The sequence below is a fragment of the Triplophysa rosa genome, linkage group LG21 (genome assembly GCF_024868665.1).
Source record: "Triplophysa rosa linkage group LG21, Trosa_1v2, whole genome shotgun sequence".
Lineage (NCBI taxonomy): Eukaryota > Metazoa > Chordata > Actinopteri > Cypriniformes > Nemacheilidae > Triplophysa > Triplophysa rosa.
In genome coordinates, this window is record NC_079910.1 from 14,698,989 (window position 1) to 14,717,288 (window position 18,300).

The window sequence follows — 18,300 nt, forward strand, 5'->3', positions numbered from 1 at the left end:
AATGGTGATAGACAGGAAGAAATCTTGGATAGTAACATTAGAATGCATGTGGATTATATAAATGTATAAGAAATGTCAAACCATTTTCGATACAATATTCTTATTCGGATGGCTTCTCTCCGTCACAGTTGCAGACGGCAGTTCCTCCTCCTCAGGTTTGCTCCACTCCAGCTCCCAGGGCCGGGAGGAGGCGCAGAAGGGGCAGCGGCCCGTCACGGGTACACTCTCGGTCCAGCATCGCAAAGAGGCGGGGCAGACCACCATCCAATCTCTTCCAGGACGTTGAGCAGAAGTATTTCACTCAGCTGGTGGTGAAGCCTATTCCATTAGGTGAGTGCCATAGTAGAGTCACACAATCTCTACAAAAACGTTTTTTCAAAATTGTATTTTTCTTTTATTGTTTCGTTGTATTTTGATATAAGCTAAACGCCTTTGTGTTCTGCAGAGATGGTGAAGGGCTGGTGGTGGATCAGAGAACCAGAAGAGCTTACAGCCATCCTCAGCGCCCTCCACCCACGAGGTATTCGTGAGAAGGTTCTTCACAAACACCTCACCAAACACATGGAGTATCTTGCTGAGGTCTGCACGCGATCCGTGACTGGTGAGGGACAGCGACAGTGACAGTAGTCAGTGTGTGTGTCTTTAGTGCAGATTTATTGCATTCCTCATGTTTTGCTTCTTAGATCCCATCTTCGAGATGACGGTGGTGGAGGTTGACGCACTGTTGGAGGCGTCTAAACAGAAGTGGAATGAGCAGGATAGAGCCCTGCAGATAGACATCAGTGTTCTGCAGTGGGTGGAAGACTTGGAGCTGAGGGTAGTAGGTGCGGATCTACAGCTCAAGGTAAGAAATGCATGAGACAGATCTGAGGAAAACGTTTAGGTTAAAGTTTTAACCTAACATTAAAACTTAGACAACTGCTACAACATGAGGACAGTGTAGTAACATAAGAATGATGTAAACATTGATAACCACAAGGTGGTGCTATTGCTGTTTTAGTTTGACAGCTACAGAGATCCATATAGTACAAACACACTCACTAATAGTCTAACTACACTCAGTAATGATACAGACTTCATCTTTAGTAGTGTAGATTTTTCAAAATTAGTTATTTTTTTTGCCAGTGGTGTGAAAAAGCTATGCCACTGTTTTTGTCTGTGTTGACTAGTCTCACAAATTTTAGAAAAGTGCTCTGATAAAACTTGTATTGAGAAGTTTGATTTGTTTCAATCATAGTGTTTGTGTAGAGATTTAAGAAGCTATTCATCTTTTCATCGTATGAATACTTAAGGGATATTTCACCCAAAAATGACAGTTCTGTCATCATTTACTCATACTCTTGTCATTCCAAACATGTATGATTGTCTTTCTTCTGCAGAACACAAAAGAAGATATTTTGAGGAATGTTGATAACCATTGATAGTCAATGGGTACCACCGTTTTGTTTGGTTACCAACATTCTTCAAAATATCATCTTTTGTGTTCTGCTGAAGAAAGTCTTTCTTCTGCAGTCGTCTTTCTTCCTGTTTGTTCGGAATAAAAAGAGGATGAACAGAATTTTCATTTTTGGGTGAACTATCAGTTTAAGTGTTCCAGCATGGCTTTTTTGAATTTGTTTCTTTTACATGCATTTGTTTGTAGTAACTTTACGAAAATTAACCATGGATAAATTATAGTAACCATAGTTTTGGTTTTTATTTTTGGGAAAACCTCAAATTTACTATGGTCTCGCTATAGTAACCAAAGTTCAACAGTGATATTTGTTCTTTTACTGTGGTCATACAAATAGTAATAAATCATCAAACAGGTTATTTTATATAATAAAACTATGGTTAATTTTCCCAAGGGTAACAACATGAATATTGCATTCATCAGTGTCAGTCAATTCATTTTATATTTATTTTTTTAATGGTCTTAGCATATTTTTTGTTGTTAAATTCTGCTTTTACTTCAAATAATTAAATACCATACTAACTAGTTTTGGAAAGTAATGAATAATACACATTTACAAAAATTAGTCACCAATTACATTCAGTAGTGCTATTATACATTTGTAATATAAGAAACTCTTTTTCTTAAGGGTAGCTTAACTCATTGACCTTGTTCAAATAAGAATTTGGCAAGATTGAAAGTAGCTTCCCCAGCACTGCTCTCCATATCACCATGTCCACATTATTTCTAGATGGGCACTCCCAACATGGAGAGTGAAACAGAGACTGGACAGGAATCTTCAAGTTCTCAGTTTCAGGTAGCTCACACACTCTAGTGCACATTAATAATACTAAATATAAACTACAAGAATTACAAGTGACGTAAAAACAATAATTAATGACTAAAATCACTTTTGTTTGAAACAGAAAATTGCAGGTTACTTTGCGTATTTAAGTCAAATGACATCAAACTTACATTTCCATTACGTTCCCATATTACTTTCAAAATGTACATATCGTTGCTGTCGGGCGGAATCCTCGTATCTCCAAAACCATTTTTTTTCAGGAAGTTAAAAAAACTGCATATTTTTTGAGTTATTAAACATTGTATCGTTAAAGTTGGTATTATACCTTATATTGTTATCATATACTGTTGTGGGCCAACATTAACACAACATTTCCCCAAAACCATGTTTAATCGGAGATACAAGGTTTATAACTTGGGAGATACGAGATACGAGATTACGCTGTCATTGATAAGAATGGTACGGACACAGACTTCGCTGCTGCCAGCAGTGTTCATCAAAGTCTGCGGTCGCGTTGAGCCTTTTGACAAGAGACGAGGCTTTAAGAGCTAATGAAAGCTAATGATTGTGGTTACATACATCTTCCTAAACTCTATTTTAAACGTTAGAGCTATGAGTGATGCAATACCAAAATAAAACGTTAAACAGGCTGTCTAATATAGGCGGAAATTAATCTGCACGCAAATGAAGTCGGCGGTCGCGTTGAGCCTCTTGACAAGAGAAAAGGCTTCAATTGTTAACCAAAGCTAACGACTGTGTTTGCATACATCTTCGTAAACTCTATTTTAAAGGTTTAAGAACTATAAGTGATGTAATACAAAAAACGATGAGCTGACTAGGCTGTCTAATAGGTGGAAATTAGCCGAATCTGCTCGCAAACTTACCTTCGTGGCTCACGGACTTCCTTCTGCACCGAAGCATTACAGCTATCGATTTTTAACAAAACAGACCTACTCAAATGTATCTAACCTAACTATTTTCACTCATATTGTCTAAAAAACTTTGAATCAGGAGATGTAATGCCGAGAAGCTCCCGCGGAGTGAAGAAGAGTTGGAGTTACGAGACTTCACAGACAGTTGAAGTGTCCAATGGAGTTAAGAGATTTGCTCTCAAGCTATTTTCAACACTTTAGATTGGTTAATAATTTGTAAAAATAACAGACCCACGTGGGGACTGACCAATAGCATCGATTTGTGAAAAAATATGAAATTGACCAAATTTGGACATAGGAGGTATGACACCGACGATATGCTCCTTCTCGAAACATGAAGTCAGGTTACGTAAAAATTGTTTATTTATATATGTAGAAATATTTCATATTTCTATCACAACAGACAAAAGACTATGAATTTAACGCAGCGCTATTGTAATACCATTATGCAAAGCAGGTGTAGTATAAATAATTATTCATCACTTTTTGTCAGCAATTTTTTCACATTCTTTTATGCTTGCTTGTTTATCATTTGCCGTTCGCCCTCCATTGATTTTTCTCCTATGAGTTTTTCTCTGTATCCTGCTTGACTGATGCCTCTTGTCCTTTCAGATCTTCACCCCTCCTGAACCGGACTCCACGCGGGAGGACCTGCAGTATTACGAACACGAGGTGGACCCCAGGGACGACTGGATGGTCAGGACTAAAAAGGATTGGTCTGATCTTCTGCGAGTTCCCAACAACCCCCTGGACCAGGCTGTTTTCCGATTGACTAACCTGGAGCGCAACATTGAGCGGCGGTATTTAAAGGAGCCGCTGTGGAATCTGGCAGAGGTGATCCGTCTTGCTCCCCTGACCCCTCCACCGGGAGGCGAGGAAGTACCCTTAGATGCTGTTAGGTGGGTCTTTATTAGGAAGTGATTCTTCCAAATGTAGTCCCAGTGAGTCTAAGTTTCAGTTTATCATGGACCAGGCTTGGACCATTGCAACAGTTTAGACATCTTTGTGTTTCTAGTTTGGAGAGTGAGATCACGCCAAGGATGAGGACGTGGCGACAGGCTCTGGATCGGTGCCGCAGCGCGTCTCAGCTCTCTCTCTGTCTGATGCAGCTAGAGAAAGCCGTAGCCTGGGAGAGATCTGTCATCAAAGTGGTGAGCACACACATTCAAATATGCCCATTGGGCATATGTTAAAGTCCAAGTAAAGTGACATTGAAGTTTGAATGTGTTCTGAGTTTGTCACACAACAGAAAAGTGTGTAGTTAACCACCCATCCAAATTTGAATGGAGAAAAACATTCAAGTAAATAAATAAGTTATCAAAATCTTGGAAAAATAAGCAGGACTCTCAAACGCTGGGGGCGTGTCCGCTGTTGGCGCTGAAGCCACGCCCACTCGAATCGCTCAACTTGAGTCCCCAGTAGGCTATATGTGAATTATGTGAATACGTTTTATGGGAGGATTTGAATTCAAACACGCGCGATATTCATCAATAGATCATTCACGAGCTGGTTAAAAAGGTATGCATATTTTGGCGTGCTGTCCGGGGAGAAGGCTCTGGGCCCGGTATTAGCCCAAACCCAGAGCGCGTTGTGGTTACAAATAGCAGCCGGCAATATTCAAATACAGCATTTGTGCACGGAGGCAGCTTAGAGAGACAGGCTTCATAGGCAGCGTAACAGAAGTCTATTTGAATTATAAACAGAGAGCGTTTTTGCTATAACCAATCACATATTTAACAACTACAATACTAATTTCTCGCTAGAAATGTAATCAAAAGTTATTGAAAGTGAAAATTAAACGTACATTTATACAAAACTATGCTACAACGGGTGTTTCGCTGCCATTTTATTCCTTCGAGCTAGAGTCTTCTTGACCAATTATGTTCCTCGCAGAGCATGTGAGCGGAGCTGAGCGGTGAGAATTTCCGCTCCCCGGTCACGTGGGTGTTCACTTCTACCACTCAGTCGCACCAGACCGCTCCGCTCAATTCCGCTCCCCGCTCACCTACAATTTCATCCCGCTCCACGCTCGCTCAAATTAAAAATTCCTCTGCATGCCTAACACCTGCCATTTTCAACCGAAGCACTAACCCCTCGTTTACACCGCATGCATCTGCGGCACGTTACGGCTCCGACGTGGCTACCGGAACTTATCGCGGTCATTCTAGTCTATGCTTGTGTGTACACCAGACGTCCCAGAAGTGGCTCTCCACGCCACTTCGCTAAAGATAGGTGCCTAGACAGAGCGATCGCTCCAGCCTTTGGATAAAAACTCGCTCCGCGCTCTGACTATATTTCGCACAGACAGCTTTGTCTATTTGTAGTGGTTCTCTCTTGAGCTGATAAGGTAGATGCTGAGATTGCTGATAGCGAACCAGCCGGGTGGATTATCTGTTATTTGGCATGCGATTGGTTTAGTTGGGCAGAGTGAGAGCCTGAAAGCGTGTGCGAAAAGCTTACAACCCTGAGCTCATGATTGAGCAGACACCTGATGCTAGGCGCTCTAGTGATAGGGGAGGGGCCATGCATGCTCGGATGCTCCATTGTTTCATCGGTCCCCTGTTTAGCCCCGCCCAAAAAATCCTGAAAAGAGAATCTAAAGAGAAACTGTTCAACGGTTTAACTCCACAATTCAGTACTACATACTTTAGAGTCTTTGTAATGTGTTTCAGCAATACATTTCTAACAACTATAATGTGTTTAGAAACAATTCTCTTTACCCGGAGCTGTCTTTACTGAAAATAAATTGCCCTGTCATATCTTAAAATATGTCAGTGCCATTGTTTTGTCTCAAGATGCACACCAGTTATGGTTTTATGAAAGGCATTTTAATAAAAGCGACTTAAATATCCTAATTTAACTAAGGCATAGTAGGGCTGTGCAATTAATCGAAAATTAATTGTAATCGTCAATTTTGGCTTCAACAATTACAAAAACAAAATAATCGAGGTAAAACGATTATTGTGCCACATTCCATTTTGCAAGGATCCTCTCTTTTCTCGTGGTATAAATCCACAGCGCACCCCCTTCTTTTACAGTGGTTCAGCTGTGCTATTTCTTTACATTTATTTTTCAATTGAATTCACAGTTTAAAAGCAAAGTTATTTATTTTCTATGTTGTTTTAAAAGTTAATGAGTAATCGTGTTAAATAATCGGGATCTCAATATTGGCCAAAATAATCGTGATTATGTTTTTTGTCATAATCGAGCAGCCCTAAGGCATAGTCCTGGCTTAAGCTAAGCCTTGTCTGTGAAACTGGGCCCAAGTGTTTATCATTTAATGGCATATTTGCGTTTTGAAGTATTATTTTATGCAATTATTGTTATTATTAGAGACGCACCGATATATCGGCCAATAATCGGTATCGGTTGATAAAAGCAATTTTTCACATTATTGGCTATCGCTGATAGTTTAAAAACAGCCAATGATCAGAGCCGATATATCATGCCAATCAAAAGAGGACAGGAAATGCAATGAATTTGTGCTCTGTATGTGCACAGACGTGTCAGGTGTGTCGTAAAGGTGATGATGACGAATACCTACTCTTGTGTGATGGCTGTGATCGTGGCTGTCACATGTTCTGCTTAAGACCAAAGGTCATGCAGGTGCCAGAAGGCGATTGGTTCTGTCCCACCTGCGTTGCCAAGGTAATGCCATGACTATTTTTTTAAGGTTTAATGTGAAACTAAATCAGGTTTGTGTTTTGCTGCCCATTTCATAAGTTTGTGGTGTGAATGTGATAAAATCGTAACATTATTTTCCAGCAAACCGGAGATGAGCCACGATCACGTTCAGCGCGTCAGAGGTCAAAGATGCGGAAACGACGTCTTGCGGAGGACAGTTCAGACGAGGATGACGGCTACAAACGGGGCATGACCACACGGCAAAAGGACAATGCTGCTTCCTCAAGTGGGACAAGCATCTCCCCTTCCAAACGCAGACGGATGACCACAAGAAACCAGCCTGACCTCACTTACTGCGAGTGAGTCTGAACTCCAGCTATCACGTCTTTCACACTTGGTTTCACATTATAACATCCGTCTGAAAACCTGAATATTGTGTTTGATGTGCACTAGGATCATTCTGATGGAAATGGAAGCTCACTCGGATTCCTGGCCTTTCCTGGAGCCTGTCAACCCCCGTCTGGTGCCTGGCTACCGACGCATCATCAAAAGCCCCATGGATTTCCTCACTATGAGGGAAAGACTTCTACAGGGAGGGTAAGAGAGCTTGAGGCTAATATAACTATTCATTTGCTACTTTTATTGCTAAGCAGTACAGAAACTACAGCTAATCTCTTTTACCCAAGCTAGTCACAATAATGGATTTGATATCAACTGTAAACATTGGCATGGACATTTTTGTTTAATTTTGCGCCGCAGGTATTGCAGCTGTGAGGAGTTTGCCGCTGATGCTCAGCTTGTATTCAGCAACTGCGAGCTTTTCAACGAGGACACATCAGAGGTCGGCAAGGCCGGCCACTCCATGCGATGCTTCTTCGAGAGCCGCTGGGCGGAGTTTTACGAGAACAAAGACAAATAAAGATTCTGCCATCTGCTGCACGGGAGAAAGCATTGAGATGCCATGCCCCTTTGATGCTCATTACTACTAAAAACTCTTTCTGGAGAGCTCTCCGGTCCTCTGTATGCATACGTGTGTAGATATGTGTATAGTTTGGTTCTGTTTGTTTTACAAGTATCTGTTTTTGTCCCCCCACACGGACCCTAAGGTTAAAAAAATCTACCACCTGGTATTATGAAGTATAAACTTCACATCCAAAATTTCATCTGTCGCTCCTTTGGGGCTAAAGTACGTGTTCAGAACTTTGATTGTTTTACACTTGATGTCACACGTGCAATCGAAGGGATTGGCACACCTCTATCAGGATATTTTTGACACATTTACTCTTTATTCAAAGCCGCCTTCTCCGTGTTGTATAGGTTGTGGACCACCTGTGTCCCCTTGATTGAATTGTAACGTAACGTGCTTTTAAGACTAGAAGCAATTTCCTCAGTATATTTTTTATTATATACTATATATACACTTAATGACAGAAAAAAACTAGTTGGGATTATTTAATAGCAATAGCCTGTAGTCAACTGTACAGACCACGTGATAGAAAGATGTATAGGTGACTCATGAAATGGCCAGTAAGACGTACTACAAGTAACTCCATTTACTTTTTTGCTTGTTGAATATTGGTCGTATCTGCAGTCATTTACTGGTTTATTTTTGCTTTCTTGTCCTGTTAAGCCTCCCAAACCCAGAAATAAATCAATGTTTTGCCATAGTAGAATCTTATGTAATGACCACCGCAAAATCTTATAACCGCTACAATGCAAGAACATTTGGCCACCAGTTTTTAAGCTCCGCTAGCTGGATATCACTTTTCAGTGTGTGACTATTGTCCTTTGGGGGGGGGACAATCTAGATGGCATTGATTTTGGTGAAATGATTTGTTTGTACATTTGGTACATCAGTGTAGATGTAAGGTATACTTCACTTTCTATTTAGTGTGACTGGATATAATTTGCTCTCTGCTTTCACAAAATGAGGATTCTTTGACATGGCTTACTGAAATCATTTCCGTTTTAAGATGTGTAGACTGTTTTATGTGTTGGTGCTGGTGTGTGTCTGTGTGGTATGTATAAAACCTGGACCAACTCCTTTAAAAAGGACATTTATTTTTGTCTTGCGATATTAACTGTTTTTTCGATAGAAGAGGCGTGTCATTCTCATTACAATAAAGTTGAGTTGGCCAGTAAGTGGTTTTAAAAAATGTAAACCAAACACGATTGAAAAAAAAAGTTTTAAGTAGCAGCTTTTAACGTTTTCATTTTCCCCTTACAACTTCATAGACAACGTTAGTCATGGAAGCAGGATATTATAGCACTGACCGCCGTAGAACGCACTATTCACATTCATTTATCATTGTCTTCATACACAAACTCTCAAGTTCATTCACTTTGTGTTCCTCAACAGACAAAAGGGACTTGTTTTGTTTTTAAAGACGACAAAACGGTAAGCTGTTCTAGAAAAATTCAACCAAATGTGGCGTTTAGTGAATTTTTAATAATGTACAGTTTTTGTGACTTTAAATTTGTTCCTTTCTATATTTTTAGGACCAATATATCGTTTTTAAGAGGCGTTAAACGGCCATGTTGTTTCAAAGTAATGTAAAACACGTGCATCTGTAGAATGTACTGTAAGCGGAAATAAAACCACATCTAGTATACAAAACTTTTCTTGTGTCCTTTTAATGACATGTTTTCAACTGTATTGTTATGCGTGACTATGGTGCCGTTTCTGCACCATGAATGTGCTGTGTTTTTGACTATCAATGACATTTCACATTTATACACTTGGTTAATGCTATCGTTTTCATGGTTTGTGCTAAAAGAACATTGAATGTTGTGTTGTTATTCATTCAAAGTGTGAGTCAGGCAGGTGTTTGGGGGTTGTACAGTATGACGGCACACAAACAGCGGGTGGCTAGAGCGTGTCTGCAGCACATGACACGGTGAGATTCTGCTGTCTGCTCCAGCTGTACCCGCTCTTTACTCTAGACAGGATGGATGCTGTGGTTCCTTTTTAATTTTTTCATGTTTGTGCACATGCACATTTCAATTTACCAATGCAATAGTCAGCTAAGTAACCTAGCTGGCAGTTTGATACAGTGTATGATGCACTTTCCATGGTTCTGGACACTGCGTGTATGTGACTCTGTGTGTAATGTTGGTGTCAGCATTCTGGGTCAGGTCTCTACACTGTCAAGTCTGCCTCCCCTCACTGGCCTACACTGGGTTTAGATCCACAAAAGAGAGGATCACATCTCAACAAACCACCAGCACAGGGTGGATTACAGGAGGGGCGCACATGTGCTCCCATGACCTTATAGAGGCAACGTCATAGAAAATAACTTTTTAATCTGACCTGTTGACAGACAGACTCGGCCAAATACATATAATCCATAATCCAAACCACTGATCATGGTTGAATCTGAAGAAACCTATTGAGGACATGTTGTGGTCATATTTCACCTCGTAATACAAAGAAAAAATATAGAAATTAAGAAAAATGAAATTAATTGGAATATACAAAAATGAAAAGCAAACGGCTTGTTGAAAATAAAGAATGCATTGACTACGATTTTACCATATATTAATATTTGTTAATACTCTCCTGCGCGACTCCACCGAGCAAGGACACCGACAAGGCACTTGAGTATCGCACTTCAGTATTAACTTTTTGCCCTTCTATTTATTCTCTTCTTGTTATTTGTCTTGTATATTTCTTATTCCCCGCTTTTGACTATGTGTTTTAAAATCCCTACTGTCACTGCAACTCGTAATTCACTGGTGTCACGTAGAAGGCCACGCAATACTAATGCTAATAATCTGCGCACTCTTTCAGCATCCACAACTACCTCAATTACATTTCCCATTGGTTTATGGAACTGCCAATCTGCTGTAAACAAAGCAGATTTCATCACAGCTATTGCTAAACAACGTCATTCTTCTGGGCCTCGACTGAGTAAGCTTAGCACGTGTGTTGTGCGTCATTGCTTGCCAAACCACCTTTCATTTTTCTTAAAGCTGAGCTTCAGTTTATACTCCAGTACAACTATGCAAATGTTTAATGATTATATATGAATTTTAATCATTAGTGAATAAATTGGTAATGACACCAAGAATCATACGTAAATTTCATGTTGTGTGTGTAGATGTCTGTCCCCGAAAGTAAGCTATTTTTTATTTTAAAGTTTCCCTTTCAGGATATTTTTAATGTTCTCAATGGTAATAACACTATATTTTTATTCTATCATTATTTTATAAAAATGTATCATGTTTTCTAGGATTCTATAGTACTGTCTGACACAGTGCCGATCCTAGACATCTGGGGGCCCTATGCAAACCTTTGTGAGGGGCCCGTCGTAATAGTTCAAATTAGATGAGCATAACTGTAAACTATAAGATATAAAACGATAAATCAATTAACACACTTGAACAAATTAAAACTGGAAGACAAACAACCTTTAACTAACAATTAAGTATAAATTAAATTCACATTTTGATTCACATGTAAATAATCCTTTACCTAAAGTAACACATGGCTCTGGAACCATCTAACTTTTTAGTAATCAAATGAGTGATTAACAAAAATAAAACATGATAAATATAGTTTGCTCAAGAAAGCTGAGTGATTAACAAAAATAAAACATGATAAATATAGCTTACTCAAGAAAGCTAAGCATTCGAAAACAAAATATATCAATTATTCTCTAAATGCGATGACGCAAAAATTACATATTATCATGGGCAAACGAAATAATGTGGTGTGCATTATAGCTGAGACTCACATGAACATTGTACAGCTGGTTTTGTCATTCCCTGTATGCTATTGAAGTTAGAATATTAATGTGTACGTAACTTTGGAGACTGTCCTTAAATTCACGACTATTGAACGTCCACAGTCAAACAACTGTTTTGTAAATATGTACTTGCATAAGTTGACAAAACTATATAAGACTTTAAAATAGTACAAAAACACATGCCTTCTAGTTCTTGTTCTTTTGCTTCACGTTGTTGCCGTTTTTTCTGCAACATGCGGATAGCTTCGTTTTGAAGCCATAAGACGCATCATCACATTATGCGCATGTCATCACCTGCGCGCACTGCATGATGTCCGAGTATGTCACAGTAATTAAATAAATTAAGTATTAAAAAGGAAATTTCCAACTGATTCCTATAAAGTTTCTAACAGAACACTCCGAAGGAAGAAAGTTGAGTCCGCGTCTTGTTTACATTATAGTGTTTTTGATTCGGTACTCAAGGAGGCCCCCTGATAGTGCAGGGGCCCTACGCAATTTGCGTAGTTTGCTATAGAAAGAATCGGCTCTCTGACACCCTGTCTACACCCGGCGTGGTGCGACACAACAAAAGACAATAGAACCCATTAGAACCTATAAATATTGAGATTTTGTCCACACTGGATGCAGCGCGACACGACAAAACCATTTTTGGCCACGCCTGGGCATACAGTATTTCTATTCATAACACTATAACATAAACACTATTGTGAATACTGATTATAATTGTTCTTGTTTTTTCTATCATAAGATGCTAGCTTTTGCAAAATCAGTCTATATATGCACACCTCCCATTTATTAGATGTAATTAAAGATTTGCTGGAGTACTAGAATTCATGTTTGGTATAAAGGCCAAGAGAAGGCCCCTATTGTATGTTTAGCTCATCTAAAACAGGCCACTTAAAAGAGTGTCTAGCAGCTGTCATGGCAACTGAATCAGGCCAAAAGGGCTGTCACCATGGAAATGATTACAGTACTTCACAGGCAGGATGATGAAAGGAGAGAAACGGTGCTATAATTCATGCACGTGTGCTGTGTTTTCCGTCTATGGTCTTTTGATTAAAGACGTTGTCACGGAAACACTTGTAACAACAGAAATCGAAAAAACCTTAATCATAAATCCCCCAATATGATCTGCCAGCATTTCCAAAATCTCCTAAACCCTTGTTGCAGTTGATGGACCTGTTGCTTGTAAGCCATGGGTTGCTATTAGACGCTTCACGTGTTCAGATGAACTTGATGTTTATGATACACGCTGCATGGGTACCTCACAACGACCTGCTGTGGAGGTTTATCAGCGTGTGATCTCTCTAATAAGCATTTACTGAGGATGGGAGGGGGGGTGATCCCTTTGTGTCCGGCCTCCTGCAGTGTCCTCCACTGTAATTAATTATCCTCTTTCTGACAGAAGACACTCTTCCATCCCAACCCAAGTCCCTTAAACACACACAAACACACGCTGACACACTAACATCAAGTTAGACGTACACATTGATTGACGGATTGATAAACATCATACCACCTGGAATGGCAATAAAAGAGGTAAGAATGAATATTACCCAATTATTAATTAGTGAGGATATGTTGATATTCATTTCATTATGGTTGGCATGTTGTATGTGGGGACATTTAGCAAATAGAATTGTTTTAATGTTGAATCCATGTTAAATTGGTTATTTTCAACGTTGATTCAACGTATAATCAATGATGTTTGTTTTCTGATCATCAGTAAATCATCCGATTTTAGAAAAGACGTAATGTTTTGGAGATGTATAGTTTGACAAATGGTTACAAATGCTTTTTGAGCTTGATTTGAAATTTTTTAATGCCAAATAAACTGAAGTATTTCTGTTATTTTTATCTCTGACCATATTTATATGTTGTATAAAATATTGTCAGTTTGAATTTAGAGTTTAGAGACGTTTTAGAGAGTTGAAACATTTTGACCTTAAAAAGAGTGAATGGGTGATAATTTTGGAATAATTTGTATTAAAAAGACATTGCTGTAATGCAGGTAAATGCATTATTTTTGCTGGTTACTTATTGTAGTGGTGGCAGTGTGTCATACTATATAATATAAATCGAGTGATGACTATTAATAGTATCTTAAATGATTCTAAATGATTTATTGTTGTTTTTATTATTGTCCGTTTAACTCCTCTGTTAACATAGGAGCTGAGGAGCCGTCAGTTTTGGCAGGGGATTCTGGCAGAGATCCTGGGTTCTCTGGTCTTTGTGTCGGCTGTGTTGGGTTCTTTAGTCCCGGGGCAGGACGGGGTCTCCCCAGGGCCCATTTACCCAGCACTGGCTGCTGGTATGGCAACTGTGGTTCTGGGATATTGCTTTGGTGAAATCAGTGGGGCACAGGTATAAAGAACTGTGATCTATTTGAAGATGAAATTCTTTGTTCCTGTAGTTTTGTGTAAGTGGGGTTAACAATACTAAGGTCTGATACCTATGAAACACTTAATTTTGATATTTAAAAGAAAAACAATACTTAAGTCATTTTTGTTCTCAAGTAAATTTATCTTTAAAATACTTTCTGGATATTTGCATAATACCACGTAAGAATTATTTTTTATTTTTCGCAGTGTATTTGGTCAGTTTAAGTCACGCTATGCTCTTGTTTTAGGTGAATCCTGCTGTGACTGTGGCCCTTATGGCGACACGGAAGGTGGATGTGTTCAGGGCTCTGGTTTATATGGTTGCTCAGTGTTTGGGTGGAATACTGGCAACTGGTCTGCTTTATGTCTGCCTGCCCCTGAAGTCCACAGCACAAAACTACATTAACAAGGTCTGCCATTAACAATTCCACAAAACAACTAAACAAAGTCACAAAACAACTCAACAAAGTCACAAAACAAAAGAATTTCTTTGATACAACAAAACTGACCAAGAAAACATAAAATTCTTATGTGTTCTGAAGTTCTCCAATCTAAAAGTTTGTGTCATGTTTCTTCACTCTCTTTTGAAGAGAAATAGTCCAATAGAAATAGTCCAATAGAGCATTCTGGGAAATAAAGTTTTCTGACATAAAATAGAAAATGTTCCTGTAAAATACACGGTTTCCCCGTTTTTCTTGTAAAGTCTTTTCTGTAATTGACAGTAATTAAAAAATATAAAAAATCTGTAAAAAACAATTCCGTTATTTTTTACACTTTATGTGGAAAATTAAAAGAAATCTGTTCAATTATGTTTTTTTTTACAGTGGACAGCAGTTATATGAATTTCATTCACTTTTATACTTGGTGTAAAATGCTGCTATTTTGACCTACCTGAAAATTATACAGTTTTGGTGGTTTAAATAGATGTTTCATCATTGTATGACATCAATCCTGATGAAATTCCATTGACTCATGTCTGTAGGTCCCAGTAGACATGAATGCAGGACAAGCTCTTGGGATGGAGATGCTGGCCACATTTCTCTTGGGTTTTACAGTATTCTCAGTGGAAGATCAACGCAGGAGAGAAGGCAGTGAACCGGGAAACTTGGGCATTGGGTTCGCTGTAACCACTGCCATCTTCATTGCTGTAAGTTTGTACAAATGTGTGTCCTTATGTTTAATGTGTCTGTGTTTAGATTGTTTGGTGAAACATGGCAAATAAGTTTAGCCAACTTTGTAGCTTATTCTGGATAGAAACCACCAACTTAAAGGGATAGTTCACCCTAAAATGAAAATTCTGTCATTTATTCACCCTTATGTTTTAAAAACAACAATGAAAAATGAATAAAAACAAAAAACCTGTTACTTGTCCATGTTTCGTGTGTGCACTGTTACTACACTAATAATATGTTTTAATGATATATTGTTAATTACATAAGTATTTCATTACAAGTGTTTTATATATGTTCACACTAAGTATTGGGCCTGTGTGTTTAGGGTAGATTCTCTGGTGCTAGCTTGAACCCGGCTCGGTCTCTCGGTCCAGCTATAATACTGGGATACTGGGAACACCACTGGGTAAGTGTGTTTTGTGGGACAATTTGTATTTTACATGTCCAGATGCCCATATTCCATAACTAGAACACCAATAATAAGAGGGATTTAATTTTAAAAGTAAGCTTTTATGTTATACCGAAGCTGTACCTGAAACACTGATGCCATTTCATTCTTTAGGTTTACTGGATTGGACCAATATTAGGTGCAGTTCTGGCTGGACTGTCTCACGAGTTCATATTTGCCCCCAGTGCATCCAGACAGAAGTTGGTGGCTTGTCTCACATGTAAAGACATTGACATTGTGGAGACAGCAAGCGTATCACGATCTTCCCTGTCCACTGTCACACAAAGTGCCATGAGAAACAAACAAAACAACAAACTTGAGCACAGCTAAACTAAACTTAAACTGAGACCAGCACACACAAATGTAAATGTTTGTTGACCACCAACTTGTGTAAGATTAGTGCATAGAACCACATTGGACCAAACTTGTAATCCTGGGTTACTTAGTTCCATCCTTCACACTGTCTATAATTTATGCTGGAAGAGTTCACTGTAAAAAAACGTAGTTTTACAGATTTTTACTGTTTTATTTACAGATGTTTCACGTATTTTTGAAATACGTCAAATAACAGAAAAAGACTGCAAATGAAAAGCAGGGAAAACGTAATTACGAGAAAAAACTGTTATTTTACGGTATATTTCTGGCGCCCCAGCTGCCAGAAAATATCTGGTTTTTTAAGGGGATTTTTTAGTCTATTTTTGAAATGTAGTCATAAACCGTTAAATTACAGAAAAACACCGCAAATTTACAAGTAAAACAGAGGAAACAGATGTCACTTTACAGGGAAAAAAGATATTTTGCGAAATATTCATGTTTTTTACAGTGTAATTTACACTGTTTACTTTTGACTGTGAGCTGGGTTTTAGCATGACTAACTTAAGATTAGTTGATTAACTTAAAAGCGACCCTTCTATCATATTTTAGTTGCGTGACAGTGGCTGTTTTCATAATATTATATATTTTTGGCACATCAACAGGTGATATAGTGTGACAAAATCCACAGAACTTTGAAAACGTCCAAAATCAATTTCTCAGAAAGTCATCTCCCTCATATACTGTATAGCGTTAAGTCATTTCAGTGAATTTGTTTATTTGGATAGTTCTTGTAAATTAACCTATTCACAGATTCATTCACTGCACAGACTTTCTTTCTGTAGTTTAAATAGTTGTTGTTTGAATGTGTTTTGAAATAGACTATATTGTGAAGAAAATGAAAATGTCTCATGATTTTAAATCAAGTTCTGTTCTGTTATGACTCTCCAGCTCCCAGAATATAACATCTCTATTACTGTCATATTTGTGTAAATATTCTTTAAAAGCTGTTTTCAGGGTTTATTTAATACACCGTTTTTTTGGTGGATCAGAAGATGTACACTTTCACTTAGTATTGTCTTGAGCTATCTATGAATATAATGCTGCATTTGCTGATAAACTTCAGCTTTCATAGGGGTAGTTTTAAAAGTGCCAAATCTTTGCCTATGTGGCTTAAGCTTGTTATTTTGGTCCAATAATATTTAAGCGATTCTATCTAAAGCAAAGAATCTGATTTTTGGATGGATTTCATACCAATATATCAACTTTAGTTTAAAGTGTTTAATGCTTTTGAAGTGTTATGTATATCTGCAAAGCTGGTATAATAGTATCACTATACCTTATTTCAATTCTTTTTGAGTAAATAACAAAAGTCTTTACTCGCAAGTTAACTAATGTAATATTATTGCACGTTTGGGATTTTCATGCAGGTCGCACACAGCTTTGCTCATACTACACTCTACACTCATACTAGACTGTGCAAAATACTTGCAATTAATATTTTAAGCAAATAATAAAATAGTATATTAAATATAAGTGTTTGTCTACTGTTCATACAGGAAGCACGTTGAGCGCTATCACATAATATTATATTTTACACTATCTGCTTGAACATTGACAAATTGTTGAGGATGTAAAGAGAAGATTTTGTATTTTATATATTTTTATTAAATTTGTCAGACATACAAAAAGCATTGTACCAGTTTCAGAAAGGAACAAGGTGTCTGTTTTTTATTTATAATTTTCCATTATTTAATACTTCAACATTAGTAGTAAACCCTGTTATCCACATACTCCATAGCTCCAATATTACACACGCTCACACATATGAACTTCAACAATGAAGAATATTCAAACAGTGCCAGCCAGCATTTTGTTTTGTTTGGTGTAAATGGTGTGTGTATTCTAGTGAGGGAGTAAAACTGATGACATCAGCCGTCCTTATTCACCATCAGCTACACTAACAGAGGGATTGTTGAGGGCTTTATCGGCCCCGGCCCCTCCACACTCGCACAATACAAACCTCTGTCTAATCACTTCTGTCCTGAACAGACCAGAGGCACCCAGAAACATACTCACTCACTTTACATTACAAGAAATAATGAAACTATTTATAATTGTCAATAGTTACAAAGTTAAGATTCATTCAATCCACAAAATCATTCAGCAAGTGAATGAAGCTTTTTACAGTAAAGAAAAGGCTCATGCAAATGTTATTGTAAATAGTGTCTACTCACTAAAAGCTAAAAAACATTATTTGATTAATAAATATGGAAGAATTAATGTCAGTACTTAAAAAAATAGCTTCACATTTCTTTTTCTTTTTCATCCCTAGTGCATTACTGTAAAAATGGCTTTTGCCTGTTTTTACAAACTACAGTATGTGATAACCTGAAAAAACTGTCATAATTGCATTCTGGTGGGTAATTCCATGCAAATACTGATA

General features: G+C 38.0%; 2 protein-coding genes across 3 annotated transcripts in view; both read left to right on the plus strand.

The window, feature by feature from the left end:
• The window catches only part of baz2a (bromodomain adjacent to zinc finger domain, 2A), a 30,760-nt gene extending 21,356 nt beyond the window's left edge, over positions 1–9,404 (plus strand). Inside the window, exons 21-30 of one of the 2 annotated variants that reach the window (XM_057363124.1) lie at positions 129–330; positions 446–601; positions 684–844; positions 2,184–2,249; positions 3,782–4,068; positions 4,185–4,320; positions 6,671–6,817; positions 6,935–7,152; positions 7,247–7,390; positions 7,553–9,404. In XM_057363124.1, the coding sequence (XP_057219107.1) occupies positions 129–330; positions 446–601; positions 684–844; positions 2,184–2,249; positions 3,782–4,068; positions 4,185–4,320; positions 6,671–6,817; positions 6,935–7,152; positions 7,247–7,390; positions 7,553–7,712 (1,677 nt within the window). In that variant the 3' untranslated portion in view covers positions 7,713–9,404. The remainder of the gene's footprint in view (positions 1–128; positions 331–445; positions 602–683; positions 845–2,183; positions 2,250–3,781; positions 4,069–4,184; positions 4,321–6,670; positions 6,818–6,934; positions 7,153–7,246; positions 7,391–7,552) is intronic. The other variant, XM_057363125.1, reaches the window with a different exon arrangement.
• Positions 9,405–12,968: 3,564 nt separating this feature from the next.
• Positions 12,969–17,202, plus strand: LOC130571881 (aquaporin-4). Its single transcript, XM_057363177.1, has 6 exons — positions 12,969–13,080; positions 13,711–13,905; positions 14,171–14,332; positions 14,905–15,069; positions 15,420–15,500; positions 15,657–17,202. The coding sequence occupies exons 1-6, from the start codon at positions 13,066–13,068 to the stop codon at positions 15,870–15,872; spliced, it is 834 nt and encodes a 277-aa protein (XP_057219160.1). The 5' UTR covers positions 12,969–13,065; the 3' UTR covers positions 15,873–17,202.
• Positions 17,203–18,300: the final 1,098 nt, after the last annotated feature.

Bases quoted from the DNA above. Each gene is read 5' to 3' on its own strand.
- LOC130571881 (XM_057363177.1), top strand. The intron at 15,070-15,419 runs GTAAGTTTGTAC...CTGTGTGTTTAG, and splicing joins CCACTGCCATCTTCATTGCT to GGTAGATTCTCTGGTGCTAG. The intron at 15,501-15,656 runs GTAAGTGTGTTT...TTCATTCTTTAG, and splicing joins GATACTGGGAACACCACTGG to GTTTACTGGATTGGACCAAT.